Here is a 22,176-nt window from a genome sequence, read left to right as displayed (position 1 = left end):
TAGTGATAATATTTGATAATATATATTCCAAAATGTCTAATGTATTTTTGTACCATGGATGTATGTCATGTAAATGCATGCAGAACATACATATATGATGGACATTTTTGTCATATTGACATATATTTCCTCTATATATTTTACATGTGCATACACTATATAAAAGACACAAGAATTTTACACGTGGTTTTCCATATAGGCCTATGTAGAATTCAATATCTATAATACTAATAACCTTGAGGACTTTTCATGAGTTCTTTATTATTATTATGAGAGTTGCTGTTTTATTGTATTTTAATACTTATACTAATAACTCATAGTATGTTTTTTTTTTTCTCTTGCCCCCTCTTTTTTCTCTCATATTGTTTTCCTTGCCTATTGGGAATTCATAGCTTCAAGCATCTTTCCTTGAGGGGTTGAAACCGTCCGACGTCAGAAAGTCACGAATGGAAATGTCGACTTCCTACTCCAAGTAGGCTAATAACTTTTAAAACCAGGCTGAAGAAGAAGGGCTCGAGGAGATATTGCCGCATTTTTCTGGTTCCAGTCCAGTGGAAGATGAGGTAAGAGACGCGTCGTTATTTACTATGAGGAAAACGGCTGTAAACGTTACCCGTTAAAGATTAATTCTCGAGAAACTCCAGGTAGAGACGAGAACGAGCTCCTGATATCTGTCGCGAAGATCTACGATTAAAACGCTTCACTACTGTATAAGAAGAATGACGTTTATGCAGATGGTGTGTTAAGTGTTGTAACTCTGTTAGACTTGTCGATGTGGAAGGAATTTATTTTCAGGGCGTGTTGAGGAGTTGGAGAGGATTTATATGCAAGGGAAGGCAGGATGAAGTTACATACTGTCAGTGGTTGTCAAACTGGGGTCCGGGGACGTCCAGGGATCTTTAAAGGGGTTCCAGGGGTCATTGAGGTGGTTCTAGGGGTCTTTGAAGGGATTCCAGGGATCTTTTGAGGGGGTTCCAGGGGTCTTTAAAGGGGCTCCAGAGGTCTTTGAGGGGGTTCCAGGGGTTCCCCAGCAAAATGAGTATTAGTTTAATTTCTGTAATTTAAGTAATGTATAAGAATGACTATTGTAATCATAGGTGTCACTCTCACCACGATTATCTCTTCACATATAGAGTAGACAACAATTAAAATCTTGGGGGTCCCTGGTCTAATTTGTGTCTAATTGGTGTTTATGACATGAAAACATATGAAAACCCATATTTTTTGTACTATGTTTTGTCTTTCTTGCAGGCTCAGCATCAGACTTGCCTACATTTTCACGTATAACCTGTTCCAGTTCTGTGGTCACACATGGATACTGGCTAATATGATGGCCAGGTTTCTCACATTTGGTCGAGGTAAGTCACGCATCGGAGAGTATCAAAGCAAATCAGTTCAGAACACAACCAGACACCCACTGTTAAGTTTAAAGTGGTAAATCTCCAGTTTTTGTTTTGTCTCCATCTTTGGTGCTCAGCGCTCATTGCTGTGGTGTTTCTGCACTGCACTTCCCAGAGATCACCTGTCAATCAAACAGTGTGTTCAGTACTGTGATGTCTTTTTTCTTGGATTTTCTGTTGATGAAGTTTGACTTTCTGTAGGTGGCGCTCTTTTCTTCAAGTCTGTTCAGCCAGCTTATTAGATCAATGGGTTGAGCAAGGCACTGTCAGGGTTAGCGGTTTGATTCCCACCACAGTCACTCAAATGAAAATATGCCCACATGGTGTTGCAGCTTTTAATGTAACCTTTATTTAACCAGGACCTTTTTCAAGGGACAACTGGCCAAGAGAGCAGCATCAAAACAAACTTGAGTCCTTCAACTCTTCAAAATATTAGTTTAAACCATAAGCTCACCAAGGGAGAGCAGGAATAGGACACAAGCCTCCACCAAATGGCATATTAGCATTATTACTTACTCTCTTGCAATTGATGCCTATTGCTTATATGAACTATTTTTAATTTCTAGATGCCTTAGCGGACACATTTTACTCTATTGGGGTTGCGATGACTCTTTGCCAGCTGCTCTCCATCCTGGAGCTTTTCCATATCGCAGATGGGATTGAGAAGGCCAGGCTTCTTCCTCGCTTAATCCAGGTGTGTATCACAACCTAACCTAACCTCTTTATTATCATGTGGATGTTTGATGAGTTTATCATCCATGTGAAATGGGTGGAGGAGTATATATATGCCACTATTTAAAAATATGATTGCTCCTTTTTCAGGTTGTGGAGAGGAATCTCCTGCTAGTCATGGTCATAATACTGGAGGACATCCAGAGTAAACCAGTTGTCTGTGTACTATTCTTCCTGTGGAATATTCTAGATCTACTACGGTATGCACATCTCTAGACTGTAAGGCTTGTCTCTTCATCTAAGTTCCTCCATTGTGTTCATGCTTGGTGAGATGATATCAGTCTATATAGAAAACTATGGCAAGTTCAGATCTTACAAGAATGCTCTATCAGGGACAGTTGCTGCTGTTCTTAGTGCTGAAAGATACTAACAGAACTCCACAAGTAAACCAACAATAGGCCTATCAGTCACGCTCTTGCCAGATTTGAACTCAGTATAGAGGGTTTGCAGTTGTGTTACAAATCTCCAATCAACCACGTCTGGCTCCATCATGGACGTCCATTGGAAACTTTGTCTGTGCTCAAATACGGGCTAAATATAACCAGGCCAGAAAAAGAGATACCTTCAAAACACTGTGCATTGGTGTAGGTCAATTCAGTAATGTTATAAGTAATAGCTTGCTAGTCTCAACTTCAAAAAAGTACTTTGAGAGGAGCCAGCTCAGTTAACCTGAACAAACTGTTGGTGTTTGGCTTTGTTAGCTAACTAGCCAGCAGGCTTATTTAGCAAAACAACTGATTTTAACATATGACTACTAGCCACGACTAGCGCTAGCTTCTACTAGATATGTTAGCTAGTGTGCAAATCAGATGTGTTAACAAGACAGTGACAGTTAGCCGACCAGGTTAGCTAGCTATCAAGCTGACACTGAAATAATTGGTTCCCAGTCAAAAATAGCAAGAAAGTAATGTCCATTTAACTCTGTTGAGATGGCCAAATTGTAAGTTTAGAATTGCAACTGCAACTGTTCATAGTGACCTGTTGTCCAAGAGCTGAGGACCTCCAATATGGCCGCCAGAAGGTGTGTCACATCACCTGAAAGTCCTCTTGCTTAGGCCGCACTATTAACACTGTAAATGTTTGTTGAACTCTCGCTAGGTTTCATCCTTTTATCCTATTATTTTTACCCTCATAATGTCTTACTGTGTGTTCTTACCTTATTAAGTAAACTGTGCTATACAAGTTTCTTCTATTACCTTTAAAGAGAACAAAGCACTGCAGCGCAATCACGCCAAGTCACACCACTTCATGATTTCCCACTGATACAATCGCTTCTGGGCTATTTTGTAATGCTGTGCACCATTCTCAGATTGAAGCCTCAGTTAACATGGTGGATGTCTTCCCTTTGCTGACAGGTACCCGCATGAACTGCTGTGTGTTCTAGATACACCCTCCTTCGACTTGCTGTGGAGTCGCTACACACTGTGGATCCCCATATACAGCTTGTCAGTCGCCACAGAAGGTGAACAAATCATTTAATCAAAGAGGAACGATAAGACCCACGAAACATTGCATTTCTGTTTTCACTCCTTTCATTTCTATCATTAACTGTGAAAGAAAAAGACTAGTTCACAGAGCAATAGCTAAGCCTATCTCAGCCTGTTCGTCACTACATTTGGGCTGATAAATGGACAGTGAAAAGTGGCTTGACAGACACATGATGACAATATCAGCCTTTTTACAGCAATGTGTCAACAATTGTACGCTGTGAGGAAAGTGGTGCGAGTGTACAGGAAATTAGTTGGCAAAGCGTAACGAGTGATAAAATGCCAGGAAGTGTGTGAGGAAAGCGCATTCCAGCCTCAGATGAGCGTGTGCAACAGGATATGTGTTCACTGCAATGAATCCCACACCACATACAGTTGAGAAACTGAAGGATATTGATTAGCACACACACAGGCAAAGAACCACCAACATAACCAATGACTGCTTGAGGAACCCTCCTCCTCTTTACATTAGGTAAAGAAACATGCAGTATGTTTTAATGTGTTCTATTTCTGGTGATGAGTATTAAGGTTTCTATTCTCCAGGTATTACTATTTACCAGGCCCTGCCTTACATTGAGTCGACGGGCTCATACTCATTCCAGTTGACCGCACCGGGGTCTGCACACATTCACCTCCCCTCTGTCCTGTTGGCCTACCTCCCTGTTCTTGCAGTTGGTAAGATGATTTATGTTTTTCTACTGATGTCCGTCCTATCAATACTTAACCAGGAAATACTTTATGCGTGACTTAAAGGAAAAAGACATCATTGGATTCTCTTACGCAGCTAGATATCATCAATTGATGTTCAGTGAATTCCAGGAGTTGTTTTGTGATGAAGTGTGATCATTTATATTTTTGTTGTACGCACTTTCCCTCAACCTGCCTCATCTGCTACTACTCAACGTAACGCCAACCTGTCTAAGTTTGGCCACAAGTATAAGAAAAATACACCAACAAACAGCAAAATGGACCCAGGAATGCCAGGAACATCGCCAATAGCTGTTTTTCCAACAGTGTTAAAGTGTTTCAGGGTGGATTTTTCCTTAAAGTAAAAGGAAGGCTTCTGCTTAAACTGAAAGTGTGGGGGTTCATAGAAAAAGAGCCAAACCTTGAATAATAAACAAAACCAGAGGTAATTTTCAATCTTAAATAGATCAAAATTGCCCTAATAGCGGGCTTTCAGGTGGATATATATATATATTGGAAGTCCTCAGCTCTTGGGTAACAATAGCTGTGAAAACTGAATGCATTCTAAACGTACATTAACAGAAATGAACAGACATGGTAAATTTCTGTGCTGTTTTTTCTGGGCACTGATAATTTCACCACTGATAAATCAGACCTATTTTATGTTTGGATAATGTAGTATAGTTCTTAGCCAACTATCGCCGTCTTGTTATAAACATATTTGATTTGCACAGCAGCTAACCTGTCTACTATAAGCTAGCATTAGTAGTAACTAGTTGCATTTTAACAATAACACGGGCTGCTCTGCTAAATTGGGCTGTGATGGAGGCTTTTTTTTCCTGCTCGCACGCAAAGTGCCCCTGTGAGGGAAGCTAGTAACAGAAAACAAGCAGTCAAAGGGAGCAAGGAGTCATTCTCGTTACTATGCAACTATCCAATTAACATTAGCTATGGAATTTTAAATGTCATAAAGCTGTACTTGTACATTTAGGTTTGTCAATAAAATCTTAACGAGGGGATGGTCTTTAAGATTTGATTGATGGAATTATCTAACCAATTGTATTGCTTGTTGCAACCCCAAGGAAACTGATTGGTCAGAAGTTGAAGGTCCAGCCCTCTCTCTCTTGCAGATCCTTTTTTCCTTTACAAAACACAGTGTACAAAATGTTACCACGTAATGAACCTGTCAAAAGTCTGTGAGCACACAGACGGACATCCACGCATGAATGTTTGCCTCACAGCTGGTAAAATTGAAATTGCAACCACAGACCTGAATTTACAAACTTGCAAAACTGAGTTTACAAGCTTTATGACACATGTAAAATTCCATATAGCTAGCTGACCTGAAGTCACAAAGGGGACAAGGCTTTTGAAAATAAAAATGGACAAGAGAAAATATGTAATTGCTCTGCCTGCTAGGAGGATGAACCCATTCTGAAAGCCAGTTACTCACTGGGAATCTTCAAGAAGGTGATGACTTCCCTCCTCCCACTGCTAATTTTCTCTTTGTCCGACACTGACATAATGCATGGTGTGGCTAAAGTTGAGACATAGTCAAAACAGCAGCATAAATTGAGGCACGTCCAAAACACAAGGTTGATAGCTGAAAAAAAGGTGCAGGCGCGTTCAAAAAAGCATATACGTTTACAGTCTTAGCCTGCTAGCTTGTTAGCTAGCTAACAACAAAAACCAACTGTCTGTTTTTAGCTGAGCTGGTGCTTTTAATGCAAAAACTCATATTGCTATAAAGACAAGACAGTTTCCTGTGTAACCTACATTTGGAAACAAATTTTATCAGACTATTCACTTTTACTTACAGCTACTGAATTTCCCTACACCCACACAACAACTATCTTTTCCAGGTATCTCTCTTTTTTCTAGCCTGGTTGTTCTATATTTAGACATTTGATAGATTTGTGATGCAACTGCAAAAGCCTCTAGGCAAAGAACTGTGGTTACACCGTTTTATTTCTTTCTTGTCTTTCCAAAGACCAGCATGCTAACAGCAATGCTTTCTTCTTAGGGGCTTCTGTAACAGTCTGGCAGTTGCTGAAGGAGAGAAAACAGCACCTGGAGAAATGGAACAAGAAGCTGAAAAGAAAATGACACCTCTAGTCAAAGAACTGAATGTTTGGATGGTTTAAGAGAGGAATCGCTAGTTCTCAACATCGGTGGACCAAAAAAAGCACCAAAAAATGTTGTCAAGATATAAAACAAAATGTTGCTGTGCCATTCTATGTCATTTTTTTTACAATTAAAATAAGAATCTTTAAAATCAGAGAGGATATTTTTTGATGTACTTTTAATGGGCATATGTTTTGACAAAGCACATTCCTCTTCACAATGTCAATATAAAGCTGGCTGAAATGGCAGTTCTGTCTTAATTAGTCTAAGCCTATGAATGCAAAGAAAGTAAATGGGAGAAAAGCAGCTGTAACTTGGTCATGAATACTGATACTCTATCTCATGTAGTCCATCTCAATAGTCTGTGGTGACCATCTCCGCACATAAAGAGCCATCACCGTTTCCATTTCTAACAACAGTGAGGAACTTGTCCAGGTGGTGACAGGATGCCGCGGCTTCTCTGGGCTACCAGCCGTAAGCTCTCGTCCACACGCCTTTCTTCTTGAACTCTGCGGAGGTCTTCAGGGCCAACAAGGCAGCTTTACCGCAACAAGAAGACAGAGAGAAACACTCAGAAAAGCAACTCGGATTGCATTTCATTTTCAAGTTTAGAGTGAAATGAGGGGACTTCATTGTTGGGTTTGTGAATCTACGATATTTGCTTCTAAGAGGAAAGACACTAGGAGGGCTTCAAGTTAGTGTTGGACTGATATACTGATATTTAATGCTGATATTCAGTATGTTTAAATTTAAATATCTTTAACCATTTTTATGCCAAAACAATACGAGAATTCAGTGTTTCCCCCATAATTATGTGGTCTAAACAGCATTTAGGCCGTCATGGGACACTAAAACTCTCCACTGAATCCCAGATTAATGAAATTCTTTTAGGGTTAGCAGCTCTTTAAGGCAGAGTGACCCGCCACACCTATTCAATGGTAGGGAAACTCTGGGATACAATACTGCCTTTAAATTTAAAACTAATTTACAAAAAACAATTAAATGAATACATAAAATGTACAAAGATTATCAAATTTCATGCCAGTTTTGCAGACAGTTTTTCTGTAGATGTGGTCAGGAAGGAACCTCCACCATTTCAGAGGTGGATGACACTGACTGGGAAAGGCCAATATATCAGCAAACATATATCAGGTATCACAAAACAGGTGCTCTTGGAGGCCAGGAATTGCACTGGAAAGAAAGAAAGGAAATACTATGACCACAAATATGTACTAAGTCCAGGCAATAAGTCCGAGAAGTCTTTGATTAGACAGAGCTAAGACATTAAAAAACACTGGTTCTGTTGAAAGCTTAGTTTTCATCACAACATTGTGATGAAAGCTCACGAGTGCCTGGACTTGGATTTTTTTTATGCCACAAGAACATATTTGTGGTCGTAACATTTCCTTCCTTTCTTTCCGGTATATTTCTTGTTCCGCGATGCAGTCATCTTTTGTGGATTTCACAGAATGACACGTTCCTGCCTCTTTGCCATGATCACATCTCATAATTTCCAAATAAATAGCACAATGAAATTTGTAGCTAAAGCAGAGTTTTACCTATTGAGAAGAAATCTAAGTACTGTGTATTGTATTTGTACTGTATGGCAGTGTTGTGTTTTGACTTTTTTCACCTTTGGCTGTGCTGATGGACGCAGCCGACAGACTCTGTTCAGGACCCTCTGTGATACTGAGAAGCCAGTCTACAAACTGAGACACACACACACACACACACACACACACACACACACACACACACAAAATAGTTTTTGTTCAGTTTACATTACAGCAAGTTTGTGCCACCTGTTCTGTACACATATTTGTCTTCAAGTCATCAAGTCGCCATGTCATCAAATTTCAAATTCTACTGGTAGTACCTTCTGTGACTGGCTACTCCAGGGTTCCTTGGCCAGAAGCTCGGTCAGGCTGTGGGACAATCCCAGCACGCACAGCGGCAGGCTGCGGTCGGTGAGCGACTCTTCACCGTAGAGGCCGTGCTGCAGAGCGGGAGGCTTGGAGCCGGGTTGCCATGGGAACCACTGGGCCCTGATGCCAAGCAGGAGGGGCATGGAGTGGTCGCCCCAGGAAACCACAGCGCCAGCGAACACCTGTAACAGGAAGTCCGTGGCCTGCAAAGGAGCATGGGAAATGAAGTCCCGCTTACTATGTACAATATTATGTATGTAAAAGTATCCATCATATCAGAGGTGGATGACACTGACTAGCTGATATTGGATTTTTAGTATATGAGATAACAGATATATTGGCAAACCGATATATCAGTCTAACCCTAAATTCATTTAACAAAAGCAGATAATTTCCTAATTTGTATAAGGCATTCTGATGCTTGTATGCTCCTCAATATGACCGACTCAAGTGTAAAACTTGTCTGCACATGAATTCCCATTAGTGCACACGCCCAGCCGGACTGCAGTTGCATTCCAAACCGCCTCAGGAATGACAGCCATTCCACCCGGGGAACCCTCTACTCTCACCTACATGTTGAAACACTCGAGTTCTCTACATACGGTCTGTCATCTGCGGCATGTGTCAACAACACACCGACATGTCTGCAAATCCCACATCACGTTTTTTCCCAACATGGCTCAGATACCGCACCGGATGCATACCAGTTTGGTGTCTCCGCATGCGACGGAGGTTGCGCCGTACGCGACGTTTCGGATGTGTCCCATCAGTTCCAGGAGCCACTCCATCCGTTTGGAGACACCTAAGACACAGTGAACAAACCTTCTCAATATATGGATTCATCGAGGAGGGGGTCAATAAAATAAAAAACCAAACAATTGATCAATAAAGTAGTCTAACTGGGTGCATGTGGGCTAATGAGGCTCATGCTGCAATCATGTCCTATAGGAATAACAGTCGGAACAACTTGGCGGCTCAAACTTCACATGTTCAAACTCGTTTGAAGCGTCAAGACACCATGATTGAAGGTTTCTGTAGACTTTGGTTGCTCCTGATCAGCTTTTACTCTCTCAACACACATGCACTTAGAGTGTGGTACAGTACATTTGAGTTCATATTTTACCACAAACCAAATATTGAAATGTCTACCACAAATGAAAAATGCAGCTAGTAGTATCTGAAAGCTGAGGTGAACAGTATTTTCTGTAGTATTTACCATCTGAAAGCTGAGGTGAACAGTATTTTCTGTAGTATTTACCATCTGAAAGCTGAGGTGAACAGTATTTTCTAGTAGTATTTACCATCTGAAAGCTGAGGTGAACAGTATTTTCTAGTAGTATTTACCATCTGAAAGCTGAGGTGAACAGTATTTTCTAGTAGTATTTACCATCTGAAAGCTGAGGTGAACAGTATTTTCTAGTAGTATTTACCATCTGAAAGCTGAGGTGAACAGTATTTTCTAGTAGTATTTACCATCTGAAAGCTGAGGTGAACAGTATTTTCTGTAGTATTTACCATCTGAAAGCTGAGGTGAACAGTATTTTCTGTAGTATTTACCATCTGAAAGCTGAGGTGAACAGTATTTTCTAGTAGTATTTACCATCTGAAAGCTGAGGTGAACAGTATTTTCTAGTAGTATTTACCATCTGAAAGCTGAGGTGAACAGTATTTTCTAATGCAACATTACATCCTCCCTGGCTCTAGAGGCTGATAGTTCCTTGTCTGACCTGTGTTGGGGCTGGCGGCCAGGCGGCATTGGTAGAAAGTCTGGAGGAGGAGCCAGCCCACTCTGCGGCTCGGCCAACCGCGGAGCACGGCAGCGATGACATCATTGAGGCCCAGGAGGGGAACTCTGCCCTGGGAGGTCAGATAGGCCAGGACAAAGCAGGTCTTCTCCATCTCCGCCTGAACAGGAGAGCACAGAGCAGCTCATCATCATACAACTAGATCTGCACATACGCATAAGTGAGGCCATGTTCAAGTTATTCTCTTTTTTTGGAGCGCTGCCTCCAGCCTGATAATGAAAGACAGGTCAGCGATCAGCAAACTAGGTCCAACTCTCAAACACTTAACAGAAACTCCACAACACCACTAATGTGCTGCTACACTGAGACTTTATGATTACTACCGACACTTTCTCCACTTTCATTCCAGCTGTTGTCATCGTAAATTGTCAGTTGCCTTTGGTCAACTTGCATAAAAGGGGTAGACTCCAATAAAAAGTTGAACTTTTCTCAACTTACGAAAGCACGTTGCTCTCCCTATACAGAAAAAAGCAAAGCCAGAGCGTCTTTTCCACTTATCATCCGACTTTCCCCATTGTCCCCATTGACTTGAATGTAAAAAATGCGCTGGCAGAAACAAAAGCAAAATAATGTCTTGCCTTAATGGTATAACAACAGAGTAATAATGGATTTTAATCACAAGAAAACTGCAGGTGTCAGTAGTACTTATCCAACCAAATTATCTTACCTTACTTATTATTCCTTTGTTTGATTACCTTTTTGTACTTTGTGTGTATGTGTTCGTTCGTCATATCATACCTCTGTGACTCGAGCGATTCGGTCGATCTCCGTATCTGACAGCTCAGACAGACATTTGGCGATTCCCACATACAAATCCACTTCATTATCCTAAAACAAATGAACCAGTGATCAGCAGAGAGAAACTCTCCCGCAAGTACTCCCCCAGACCATTACTGGAAATAAGGCCGTGTTCTTTCGTGAATTACCTGGTACAATTACAGCACTGACTGTCCTGGCTAGATATGCAAAAACAGGGGTGCTTAGACCCAAAAATCTGACCAATTCACTTGAGCACACGTCAGGTGAGTGTGTTTTCTTGACATTCAGGAAGTCTCTTTATTCACTTCAATCCAGCTGATGGATGACCTTGCCTTGTACCTGGATTTGGTTTGGCATGAGGGCGAAGACCTTCTCGGCGGTGGAGCAGAGGATGGTCCAGCAGTTGTTGGGGGGGTTCGGGAGGGCCATGGCCTGGGCGAGGCCCTGCAGCAGGGAGCGGCAGAGGGCCGGGCGCTGGGGTCGAAGATCCTCCTGGAACTGCTGCAGGCCCAGGCTCTCCAGGTACACCTGCAACTTGTCCTCGGCGACGTGCTTCATCCACAAGCCCAGTGTCTCGTACAGGTGGCCCCGTGTCTGATACTGAGGGACAAAAGTCGTCAGTGAAGCCATAAACCGTACGTGCGTACAAACCTTGCATCCTACATCCCACATTCTGCTTCCTACATCCAATCTCCTGTGTCCTACATCCCACATTCTGCGTCCTATATCCAATCACCTGAGTCCTACATCCCACATTCTGCATCCTATATCCAATCTCCTGAGTCCTAGAACCCACATTCTGCATCCTACATCCAATCTCCTGTGTCCTACATCCCACATTCTGCGTCCTATATCCAATCACCTGAGTCCTACGTCCTACATCCCACATTCTGCATCCTACATCCAATCTCCTATGTCCTACATCCTACATCCCACATTCTGCATCCTACATCCAATATCCTGTCCTACATCCCACATTCTGCGTCCTACATCCAATATCCTGCGTCCTGCATCCTACATTCTTCGGCCTACATCCAATATCCTGTCCTACATCCCACGTTCTGCGTCCTCCATCCAATATCCTGTGTCCTATGTCTTACATCCGCCATTCTGCCTAAGCCAACATCGTAAGTCCTCCATCCAACATCATATGTGCTGCATTCTGTGTCCTACTTCCTACATCTTGTGTCCTACATCCCATGTCCTGTGCTCAACATCTTATGTCGTATGTACTGCATCCTATGTCTTCCCGCCTGCATCCAACATCCTGCATCCTATGCCGAGTCCTACATCTTGTGTCCTACATCCTGCGTTCTTTATCTTGTCCCCTACGTCCTCCCTCCTACATACTATATCCTGTGTCCTACATCTGACTACTACTATGTTCCGCATCTCATATACTATACCTTTGTCCTAGGTCCTACATCTTGTGTCCTACATCCATGTCCTACGTTCAACATCTAATGTCCTATGTCCTCCATCCTGCATCCTGTCTTCCATCCTGCATCCGACATCCTATATGCCACGTCCAGCATCCCACGTACTATGCCCTGGCCTAAGTCCTGTGTTTTACGTATTACATCCAGTGTCCTACGCTCTGCATCGTACATACTGTGTTTTCATCCTGTATCCTACGTCCACTGATGGCCTTCTTTTCCAATTCAACATATTTGTTGTTTCCATCCATACCAGTCCCTCAGTGTGTTGTCATCGACTGTTGTTTTCTTAATAACTCAGCACAGCTCACAACATTTCTGACAATGGCAACTTTTTTTGGAAACTAAAATTCGACGCAGGGACCTTTCATTAACCACCCAAGACCGTTTGAAGATTAAAGGAGAACTTACGCTAAGACTGTGCACAAGGGGAGGGGACAGCCATGAGCCCAGAAAGAGAGAGGCACTCTGGGAAGACTGAGCTTGACACGCTGCCAGCACTATACATTGATGTTGTATATCCTCTCCTATGAAAAAAAAATATATATTATATTGATGGTTTTGACTCTGCCAGCCTTTGTGTACAAATGTATGAATATGTGGACACCCTTACCGAAGCTAAGCCTCATCAGAGGTGACAGGATCGCGTTCCAGTTGATGGGTGGGTATTGGAAACTCGCCCCGACTGATGCCAGGGGTGCCAGCACAGTCTTAACCAGTGCTGGATTGGCAAACTCTGGACCTGGGTCCAGGAGAGGAGAGGATATTCTCAACAATAAAAAAAATACCATTTAAATGAAAACACATTTAAATGGAAAATGCAATTAATTGCTTTCAATCGTGTAATTCTAACAAATACAGGCAATTTATGTCAATACTGATGCAGTTGAATTTTTTTGAGATTGGTGGTTTAGGGAGTCTGATGTATGGAAGAACCAGGTTATACTATGTAATGCCCTAACTGATGCGGTATTAGTAATAATTCTAACATGATTATGGAGGATAGGGGACTCAATGCATAGATTTAAATGACACTAACCTATATATTCAGAAATTTAAAAAAATATATTTTACGTGTTGAAGTTTGTGATGTGCTCCCAACAAGTCTCTAACTTCTGATAAAATTATTGAAATTGGAAACATTTGATCTTTATTGACAAGCCAGTGTCGCGTTATGTGTTGACACTTAAATAATATGATTCGATAATTGAGCACTTTTGGGCACTGTGGAATTTATACATAATTCTGAATGTCAAGGTTCATGATCACGATAGTTTGACAACAGAGATGGAGTTGATGCAGAGATAAGCAAACAGTCGACAAACCTTTCTTTCCTGCCTCTGTGACGAAGTCAACGATCGATCTGATGACGCTCCTCTCTGAGAGATAACTGAAGTCCTGAGGAACTGAGAGGATGTCGGGAGGACATGAAAAGAGAAAAAGAGCAAGATTTATCACACCAAAGATCCTTTCAAGAATTGATTTGTATTGGGCAAGATGTTATTGTTCTTTGGTGTCAGCTAATGTCCAAAAAATGCATTTGGCTATATTCCAATGTACTACCAATTGGACAACCGCGGCACTTATACATGTTAGAAACAACACGTATGATATTCTAATGTCTAATCAAATCTAATTCTAATCAACAAATGCGCTTCTATTGCTATTTACCCCAAAATTTCTTTATCAACAAACACATTTTCCACTTTGAGCTAATTTTGGAACCTTGGAATTGGGGAAATGTGAATTTTCCCATTTCCATTCCACTTTTCTAATTCGATACATCATAATTAATGAAAAATGCTTGGATGCTTATAGTGTTAATTCAGGTTCTGTTCAAATTGGATATGTCAAACCTGGTGACATGGAGGCTCACACTGTTCCCTCCATTTTGAGCTAAACCCCGCTGTGCTTACCTGCTGTGTGACTGTGACTGGTGGACATATGGGCCAAATGCAAATGACCCACCAAACAGGCACTGTTGGACTGCAAACCAATGGCTCCTGAGAACGTTATGATCTACACAAGAGAGACAAAACAGCCCAATGCACAAAAAACCAAGGACAGATCAATCCAATTAGTGTCTAAAGAAGCAAACAAAAACAAGTACACACGTCGTCCCCCCGAATGATGCAGGCACCATTTGGGCCAATCAGTAAGAATATGTGTCATTCCTCTAAGGTTCATCAAAATTGGACTGGCCTTTGGTTAACTTTGATTATAGCGCCCCCATAAGGCCAATCTGTGTATTTTCTTAAAACACCAAAACACAGAACGAAGATGCATCATTACTTCCAGCTGCATCAAAATCAAACCAGTGGTGTCTGAAATATCAGCTGATATATCGGATTTGATGGACGGACACAGCCCAATCGAATTATATTATTTAATACTACTACTACTACTAATACTAATGTTTTCTTGACCTATGAAAACACAACGTACCTGCGTCATGGCGCGAATAACCTCGTTTAGTCTGCCCTGCTGTTGGGAGGAAAGCTCCGACTCACTCTTCAGCTGCAACACAGGACGACAACTTCAATGAAAGTTAGAATAAACAGACAATAACAGAACCAGGCATGGCAACATTAGAGCTGAGACCTTTTCCCTATGGATGTACTATTAATGTAGAAACTCAGGCTAAGTTGCTATCGATAAGAGTGTCAGCCAGTCTAAACTGTAGATGTAAATGTGAATGTGAATGTTTGGCACCACCTTGAGGCAGATCTCAGAGCATACGCAGTCTTGATTCAATGATGCTCAAAAAATATTTTATTGCTTCAAAATGTGCTTATGAAACATTCTTCTTAAAACTATTATTTAGCTGTAAAAAAGCAGAGATTTCTTATGCAGTGCTCTGTCTCCAAACCCATGCATGGGATGTAAACTCTTTAGTGATCACATTTTTTCCCCCCATTTTATAACATAAAACATGGATCAGCATGACATTTCATTGGTACATTGCCATTTCACCCTTACCCAATATACAGTATACATTGCTTTCCCAAAACACTGTTAAACAAATAAAAAACGATTACAAGAAACGTGGGAGTTAGTGAGTGTATACATAACTGTGTGTGCATGTGTGTGTGAAAGACAGCGAGTATGTCTGTATGTATGTGCACACAAGAGCGTTACAGTGATCTCATATTGCATTGGTTACTCAGACCAAGTCTTTTCTTGAAGATATTAAGGAATAGCGATTCTCCAGCTATATCCATGGTGATTCCATAGGCATGCTCCTCTACAATTAAATACAAATTTATACTGGGTTGTGTGAGAAAAGGGTAAATAGATGCAACTGATATTTCTGGTATTACAGTATATGAGTGAAGGTGCATGTTATAAATATGTTGATATCAAATATGGATAAAATCTTCAATCTATGGAATAGAGGTGCTGAATTTTCTAAGCAATTGGAATGAGTAATTGAGTTTTAAAACGGTTTTAAAACTGTTTTTAAAAAGTTTGAAAACTGATCTACTGATCCCAGCTGCCTGGATGTCTTACCTGCATGAGGTAACTCTCAGATCCCACCAGAGCCACCAGGCCATTGACGGCAGCCAGGCGCTGCATGGTGGGACAACCCTGAAACACAAAGCCAAGTCAGCTACTGATCACTCAACACTGACTGGGAACACAGACAGCCAAGATTTAGCTGCTCAATGTCACCAACATTCACACTCAAACATATATTTACTTCTAATTTTCTGAAAAGTTTTGTTTTAAGTTTCTATTCCCAAAGTGTTCCATCTAGCTTGATTTTAAAGTTGAACTAGGCAAGTTTGCACACTGGTGGCCCCAAATGGCTGCGAGAGGTAACTGCAAATTTGAACTTCAATGCCCAGAAATCCTGTAAGATGACATCAGTAAACTGCACACAGCCCCGGCCAGTCTGTGATGCTTTATACCAAAGGATGGGACGAGAGGAAAAAGATCTGAGTCCAGCTTTCTTTGCTGGCTGCTGTTTCGGAGACACTTTTGGATTGATCACTTTCTCAATTAGCCCCATTTTGTGATATAGGCTGATAAAATGGCTGGATTTTTACATTCAAATCTTACCTAGAGCAGCTTTAAAGAGTAACTATTCGGTGGCAAATTACCTCAGCCAGGAGGATCTTGATCCAAGCAGCCAGCAGACGAGGGTGGATGTCCTCTGCTTTGCCATGGCCGCAGGTTGACAGGCCATGGACCACCAACCCGAGAGCCAGGGAGAAGCCTGGGGTCTGGACACACACACATAGATGCACACATGCATGCACACAGTCAGAGGACTCATCTACTAATACTGATTGATACAAAATTTTCATCCATTTTTCATCCAGCAAATAAGATACTGAATATCGGCACAAAATATCTGCTATCGGCAGCTTGGTATCAGCCTTCAAAAACTTATATACATACTAAAAATCAGACATGCATGTGCGTCCACACGAACACACATCTCCCTCTCCTCCCACCGAGCATAACGTATTCTCCTGCTGACCTGCTGGCTTTCCTCTGTCAAGGTGCGCAGGGTGTTCATGACCTCGTCGGTCTTGGCGGCGTCAATAAGGCCTCCGCTGAAGGCCGAGACGCCCACACACGCCACGGAGTAGGCCAACACCTGCAGGAATGAGGATATTAAAGGGAAAATCCACCTTCAAATAAATATGATCAAGCTGTGATGTTCAATGCATTGCAGGGGTTATTTTCAAAATGCTGGCTCTAGACAGCAGCTATAAATACAGGGTGTCTGTTCGATTATTATTCAATAAGTATTCAATGACATTTTTCTGAGTGTTGGGTGGGTTGGTTTGTACCTCCTGCAGCATGCGCCCTTGGCCACTGCTGTCCTGCAACTTGGCTAGTAGTTTGTCCAGGGTTTGGGCGACGTGGACCCGGTGGTCCGCCTGGCCGCTGCTGCAGAGGGCCGCCAGCACCAGACCCAGACCCAACACACAGCCAGTACTGAGGGAGAGGACAGAAGCAGGGAGTAAGGAAAAGGGAAACTCCACCCAAAGATGAAGTTAGTATTAAGAGTACGCCTCCTCACATATATTCTGTAGTAGGCTAAGACCAAGCTGATATTGGCCTTTTATTAAAAATCGTAAAAATATCCTAAAATAACAGCCAGTCAGTGTGGTCCACCTCTGATATGATAGATATGATGAAGTTTGAATTATTACATATTTATTGTAGAATTGATCAATACTACACAGGCTTCTTATGGGAAGACCTTAACCTTAATTGACTATGACACATTCTGATTGGATTCCACACAAATATCTATTATTATCGTTGTTGTTGCTGTTGCTATCCTGGGTTTCAATGGAGAGTTTTAGTGTCCCATAGTCTAAAGTCTAAATGTTGTTTCAGAGGCTTTTCCACACTGAAAATAATAAAATTCTGGGGAAAAAACTGAATACATGCGATGTTTTTGGAATTTTTTGGCATGAAAATTTAAAAATTTGAACAAAAAACACAAATTGAGAATACTACAAAAGATAAATGAAGATGAAAGTGTACATAGTTAGCTGTTCACATTATCAGGTATTCAGACAGAAGAATACAGAACTGTGTACAGATGTGCAAATGTGCATTGTAAACTATTCACATTATCGAAAATCACAGATGGAGGTAATATACAGAAATGTGTCCAGACATGCAAATGTGCATTGAAAGCTATTCACATTATCAGATCATATGTACAGAGAGAAGTAGCATACATACAGAAATTTGAATTTGAACAGAAATATGTGTTGTGCACATATATGGAGATAAGCAGGTCTTTTTTAAAAGAAATAAATGCATGTATACAGTTTCGCATCAACATGACCAGACACAAACACACAGCACTGACTTGTATTCCAGGTTGGGGTTGAAGGAGCAGCTTTCCAAGGCGTCCAGAGAGCTGAGTAGCAGGTCACTGTCCTTCTGAGCAGAGACGTCACTGGGTAACAGAGGGACAGGGAGTTGAAAACCACCACCAAAACACACAACACACACACACACACACACACACACACAGTTTCTACCCACATGCACACCCTACCTGAGGCGCTGGTGGTGCAGGCTGGACAGCACCATGCCGAGGGCGAGGCCGGAGTGGAACTGGACGGCCTGGGAGTCGTCGGCGCTGGGCGAGCCGGGCAGCCCGGCCCGCAGCGTGGACAGGACCTGGGACAGGCCGTCCCGCTGCCAGACCACCAGCACCGGGACCAGCAGGGACAACGCCAGGCCGGCACAGGAGCGCGCGATGGCACTCGCTGTGTTCTCGCCCGAGTAGGAGCGCTGAGGAGGAGGAGGAGTTTGTGAAATATTGTTTGACACAACGTGCTGTATGGATATTTCATAGTAAAGAAGAATGTTTCATATGGGCTTAGACCGATATAGAGGTTTGCTGATATATGGGGCTGATATTGGCCTTTTATTAAAAATCAGATCTGGTCCAGTCAGTGTGGTCCATCTCTGATATGATGGATATGATGCAGTTTGATTGATTACATATTTATTGTAGAATTGATCAATACTACACTGGCTGTTATAATTTCAAATATGGTCATGTGTGTCTTCAGGCGACATACAGTGGATATCAAAAGTCTACAGACGTTTTCAAATTTTCGAGTTTTCATTGCCTTGAAGCCTGATTGCACTTTCATTTGAATACAGTAACAAGCAAAATCACGGTAAAAACCATTCCATTTCGACTCTGGTAATACTTTTTGCTTTCATACTACAAATGAAAGCAAAAAAGAGGTTTAATGGGTTTTCATGACAGGCCTCAAGGCAATAAAACTAGAAATTTTGAAAGGGTGTGTATGCTTTTCACATAAAACCCCTGAAATTGTTATACTTATCCACTTTATACTGAGAAGGGCATTTTTTTACAATAAAGTTGATTCATTTGAGAGAGAGAAAGCGTGAAAAAGAGGCAGAGGAAAAGACAGATGAAGCTTACATGTAGGAACCAGGGGAAGACTTGTCCTCTGGCCTTGTAGCTGCTGCTGATGATGCTGAGCAGAGTGTCCAGCACCATGGCCAACCAGCTGGCTGTGGGGACGAACTCTGGTCCAGCCTGCAGGAACAAGTCAGTCAACTTCATTTGTATAGCTTCCTACAATCGGGACAACTTTCTACACTTGCACTCACAAAGTGCGTTACATTATCAAACAAATGTAAAACAAATAAGTCACAGCACAACACACAACGTCACATTAAGAGAATGCTTTAGGTTGAGTTGGCCAGTCAAACATCAAGGTATCTACAGGTTTCAGAAAGCCAGATTTCTGACTTTCTGAAGACATTAAGACCTTTGTAATGCCAGTTTAAACCAAATTTAAGACCAATTTCTCTCCAAAATAAACCTAAAAACAGTGGCAGTATCACAGTAAACGAGAGTGAAACCAGTGAGATGTAAACCATACTTAAGAGAAAAAGGCTAATTTTAATCGTATTTAAGACCTTTCAAGGCCTTGAATTAAGATAATTCAAACACAACATTTTAAGACTACTTAAGGACCTGCAGACACCCTGATGAATGATTCTCACCGAAACATGAAAAGGTGCAAACATGAATCGTCAAACAAAACATATCGCAGCTGTCGTGTGATAACCTTGCATGTCAGATATGTTAGGAACCAAGAAAAATCTAGTTTGAGTTTATCCGATGGGGGTTTGAAACGGTTTCATAAAAAGTGAAAAACCCCAAAGTTGGAGTCATGAGGTTTTCCCGCGGCAACATCGATATGTATAAATAATCTGGCAGCGATGGAGTGAAAATGTAGGGAGGAGAATGCAGCTCTTACCCCGAGGCCGCCGTCGCCGTCGGCGGGCAGGTTGCTCTCATATTTGGCGAGGACGGCAGCCAGGCCGCTCAGAGCCAGAATGGAGTTTCCCTGAACCACCGGACTGTCCCTGAAACACAACACACACAACAGCAAAACATATGTAATCAATCAAACTGCATCATGGCCATCATATCACAGGTTCACGATTCGATACAACCACAATACGATGTAATAAATGAAAGTTCAGTGACAACAAAGTATGACTGTGCAGAATTCTGTTTATTTCTGAGACACAAATCTTTCTAGCGATGGCATTGGCTGCTAGAATGTAAACAACAATTTAAAAATGTCATTACAAAGTGACAATAATATAATTTGGATGGAGAGCTTGTGAAATTGTGATGGTCAAGCGTCTCATTTGTGATTACAACAGCAGAATAAGATGCAATTAATATCACGATTCATTTTTCTGCCCCACGATACATATCGTTGCAGTTTTGTATCGCGATATATTGAATTTTGATATATCGTCCTATACACAATATTTTAATTTTTTTTGTCCAAAGACCGGTTGAGTTTTCCTCTGTTTTTATCTGCTTCTCCATCTTCCATGCGTATGGCGTAAATCAAATATGTTGAAAATATTTGAAATATTTGAAGTTGAAAGCTCTGGCTGAATACAGGGAAATTGTGGATCTTAACAATTTTGATTTCGAAGACTCTACAATGTGAACACAACCTAGCGAGAGACCCACTTTGTAGCAGCTTTGACGGCGTCTGTCAGCTGGTCTCGGGCCCTGAGAGGGAGGAGGAGGGAGAGGCGGAGAGGAAAGGAGGGCAGAGGAGGAGAGAAGATGAAAGAGAGGGAGAGAGAGAAAAGAAAGAGAGAGAGAAACCGTGATTTAGAATTCATCGCCGGATGAAAGGAGTGGGCCTTTCATCTCCTCATGCAATGATGTATGCACACATGTACACACACACACACACACACACACACACACACACACACACTCTTTTCATCTCAGGCTGGTGCATCAGTCACCTGGTTGCCACAGCAGATGGTTGCCCCTACTAAGATGTGTGACCTGCTGTGTTCCCATTATTGTGTGTGTGTGTGTGTCATAGGGTTTGACCAATATGGGTTTTTGAAGGCCAGTACCGATAATTTTGGATTCAAGCTGCCGGTAGCCGATATACAAAATCTTAAAATTTGACCGCTATATTCTTATCAGGGTGGAAAAGTCTCTGAAACAGCATTTAGACCATCATGGGACACTAAAACTCTCCACTGAAAGCCACACTAATAACTGCATGTGTGCATAAACTGTACAATATATACAACAAATGCCTGTTCCTCTGAATGCATGGAGCTTATCTGTGTTTCTGGAAAGCATCTGGGATCGGACTGACGAAGCAGAGCCACACTACGCGAGAAAATAAATTTGACAACTGGAACTGGTTCTGGACAGCCTTGGCTGAAGGAGTGTTGCCATCCATCTTGATATCCTTTTTGGTAGCCTGGTGAGCCAGCTGGGACGTCTCGGGTTACTCTCTCTCATCTTTTTCTGACCACAAGTTAAGCAACCATTTAGCGTATGTAAAGATACATTCAGTAGGTTTGGCGGTTTGGGTGAGTTTTTACTGTTATGGATTGTGCAGTGCAAAAAGTATTCATATGTACTACTTTTCAACAGTTAAAAAAGCTGGCCATTTATTGTAGTAGTTGATGAAGAAACAAAGAACATGCACAAGAACATGCGAGTTTGTGGTGTGTGTGTGTGTGTGTGTGTGAGATGTGTGAACATGAATTTGCCTGTTGTGTATTAAGTGTAGGGGTGCACCACTGTATTGGTCATATTGGCATCGGCAGCAATCATTCTCCCAAGTACACATACATCGGGAGGTTAACCTATTCTGAATAAGCCGTTTTATCTGTTAACCTATTCTGAATAAGCTGTTTTTATCTGTTAACCTAAATACTACTGAAGCACTTGTTCCTGTAATTCATTAACAACAGGTCAACACTAGGCAGCATGAATGACTGTAAGTTGA

General features: G+C 41.7%; 2 protein-coding genes across 4 annotated transcripts in view; one reads left to right on the top strand and one right to left on the bottom strand.

Moving 5' to 3' along the window:
- Positions 1-426: 426 nt before the first annotated feature.
- Positions 427-6,541, top strand: hacd4 (3-hydroxyacyl-CoA dehydratase 4). Of its 3 annotated transcripts, none has more exons than XM_071926116.2 (7): positions 427-563; positions 1,252-1,358; positions 1,967-2,094; positions 2,223-2,332; positions 3,488-3,594; positions 4,163-4,294; positions 6,330-6,541. In XM_071926116.2, exons 1-7 carry the CDS (start codon positions 559-561, stop codon positions 6,410-6,412), a joined length of 672 nt encoding a protein of 223 aa, XP_071782217.2. In that variant the 5' UTR covers positions 427-558; the 3' UTR covers positions 6,413-6,541. The 3 variants fall into 3 exon arrangements, with proteins under 3 accessions (XP_071782217.2, XP_071782218.2, XP_071782219.2); XM_071926117.2 differs by having other exon boundaries at positions 561-644; XM_071926118.2 differs by lacking the exon at positions 427-563 and adding an exon at positions 633-737.
- Positions 6,542-6,674: 133 nt separating this feature from the next.
- The window catches only part of focad (focadhesin), a 63,903-nt gene continuing 48,401 nt past the window's right edge, over positions 6,675-22,176 (bottom strand). The window contains exons 24-44 of the mRNA XM_071926086.2: positions 20,880-20,921; positions 20,143-20,251; positions 19,296-19,412; positions 18,390-18,628; positions 18,198-18,287; positions 17,158-17,305; positions 16,842-16,961; positions 16,459-16,581; positions 15,866-15,943; positions 14,801-14,872; positions 14,272-14,374; positions 13,681-13,761; positions 12,969-13,097; positions 12,767-12,882; positions 11,259-11,519; positions 10,899-10,988; positions 10,083-10,260; positions 9,060-9,157; positions 8,307-8,558; positions 8,064-8,139; positions 6,675-6,969 (exon numbers count right to left, since the gene is read on the bottom strand). Coding sequence (XP_071782187.2) covers positions 6,896-6,969; positions 8,064-8,139; positions 8,307-8,558; positions 9,060-9,157; positions 10,083-10,260; positions 10,899-10,988; positions 11,259-11,519; positions 12,767-12,882; positions 12,969-13,097; positions 13,681-13,761; positions 14,272-14,374; positions 14,801-14,872; positions 15,866-15,943; positions 16,459-16,581; positions 16,842-16,961; positions 17,158-17,305; positions 18,198-18,287; positions 18,390-18,628; positions 19,296-19,412; positions 20,143-20,251; positions 20,880-20,921 — 2,596 coding nt within the window. The 3' untranslated portion in view covers positions 6,675-6,895. The remainder of the gene's footprint in view (positions 6,970-8,063; positions 8,140-8,306; positions 8,559-9,059; positions 9,158-10,082; positions 10,261-10,898; positions 10,989-11,258; positions 11,520-12,766; positions 12,883-12,968; positions 13,098-13,680; positions 13,762-14,271; positions 14,375-14,800; positions 14,873-15,865; positions 15,944-16,458; positions 16,582-16,841; positions 16,962-17,157; positions 17,306-18,197; positions 18,288-18,389; positions 18,629-19,295; positions 19,413-20,142; positions 20,252-20,879; positions 20,922-22,176) is intronic.

This window comes from Centroberyx gerrardi, chromosome 23 (genome assembly GCF_048128805.1).
Source record: "Centroberyx gerrardi isolate f3 chromosome 23, fCenGer3.hap1.cur.20231027, whole genome shotgun sequence".
NCBI classification, from domain to species: Eukaryota; Metazoa; Chordata; class Actinopteri; order Beryciformes; family Berycidae; genus Centroberyx; species Centroberyx gerrardi.
The sequence above is the reverse complement of the archived record's forward strand: the minus strand, read 5'-3'. Positions and strand labels throughout refer to the sequence as shown.

What these genes read in the sequence shown, in the direction of transcription:
- hacd4 (XM_071926116.2), top strand. An exon ending in CTTGTCAGTCGCCACAGAAG is followed by an intron (nt 3,595 to 4,162) that starts GTGAACAAATCA and finishes TCTATTCTCCAG; the next exon opens with GTATTACTATTTACCAGGCC. An exon ending in CCTCCCTGTTCTTGCAGTTG is followed by an intron (nt 4,295 to 6,329) that starts GTAAGATGATTT and finishes CTTTCTTCTTAG; the next exon opens with GGGCTTCTGTAACAGTCTGG.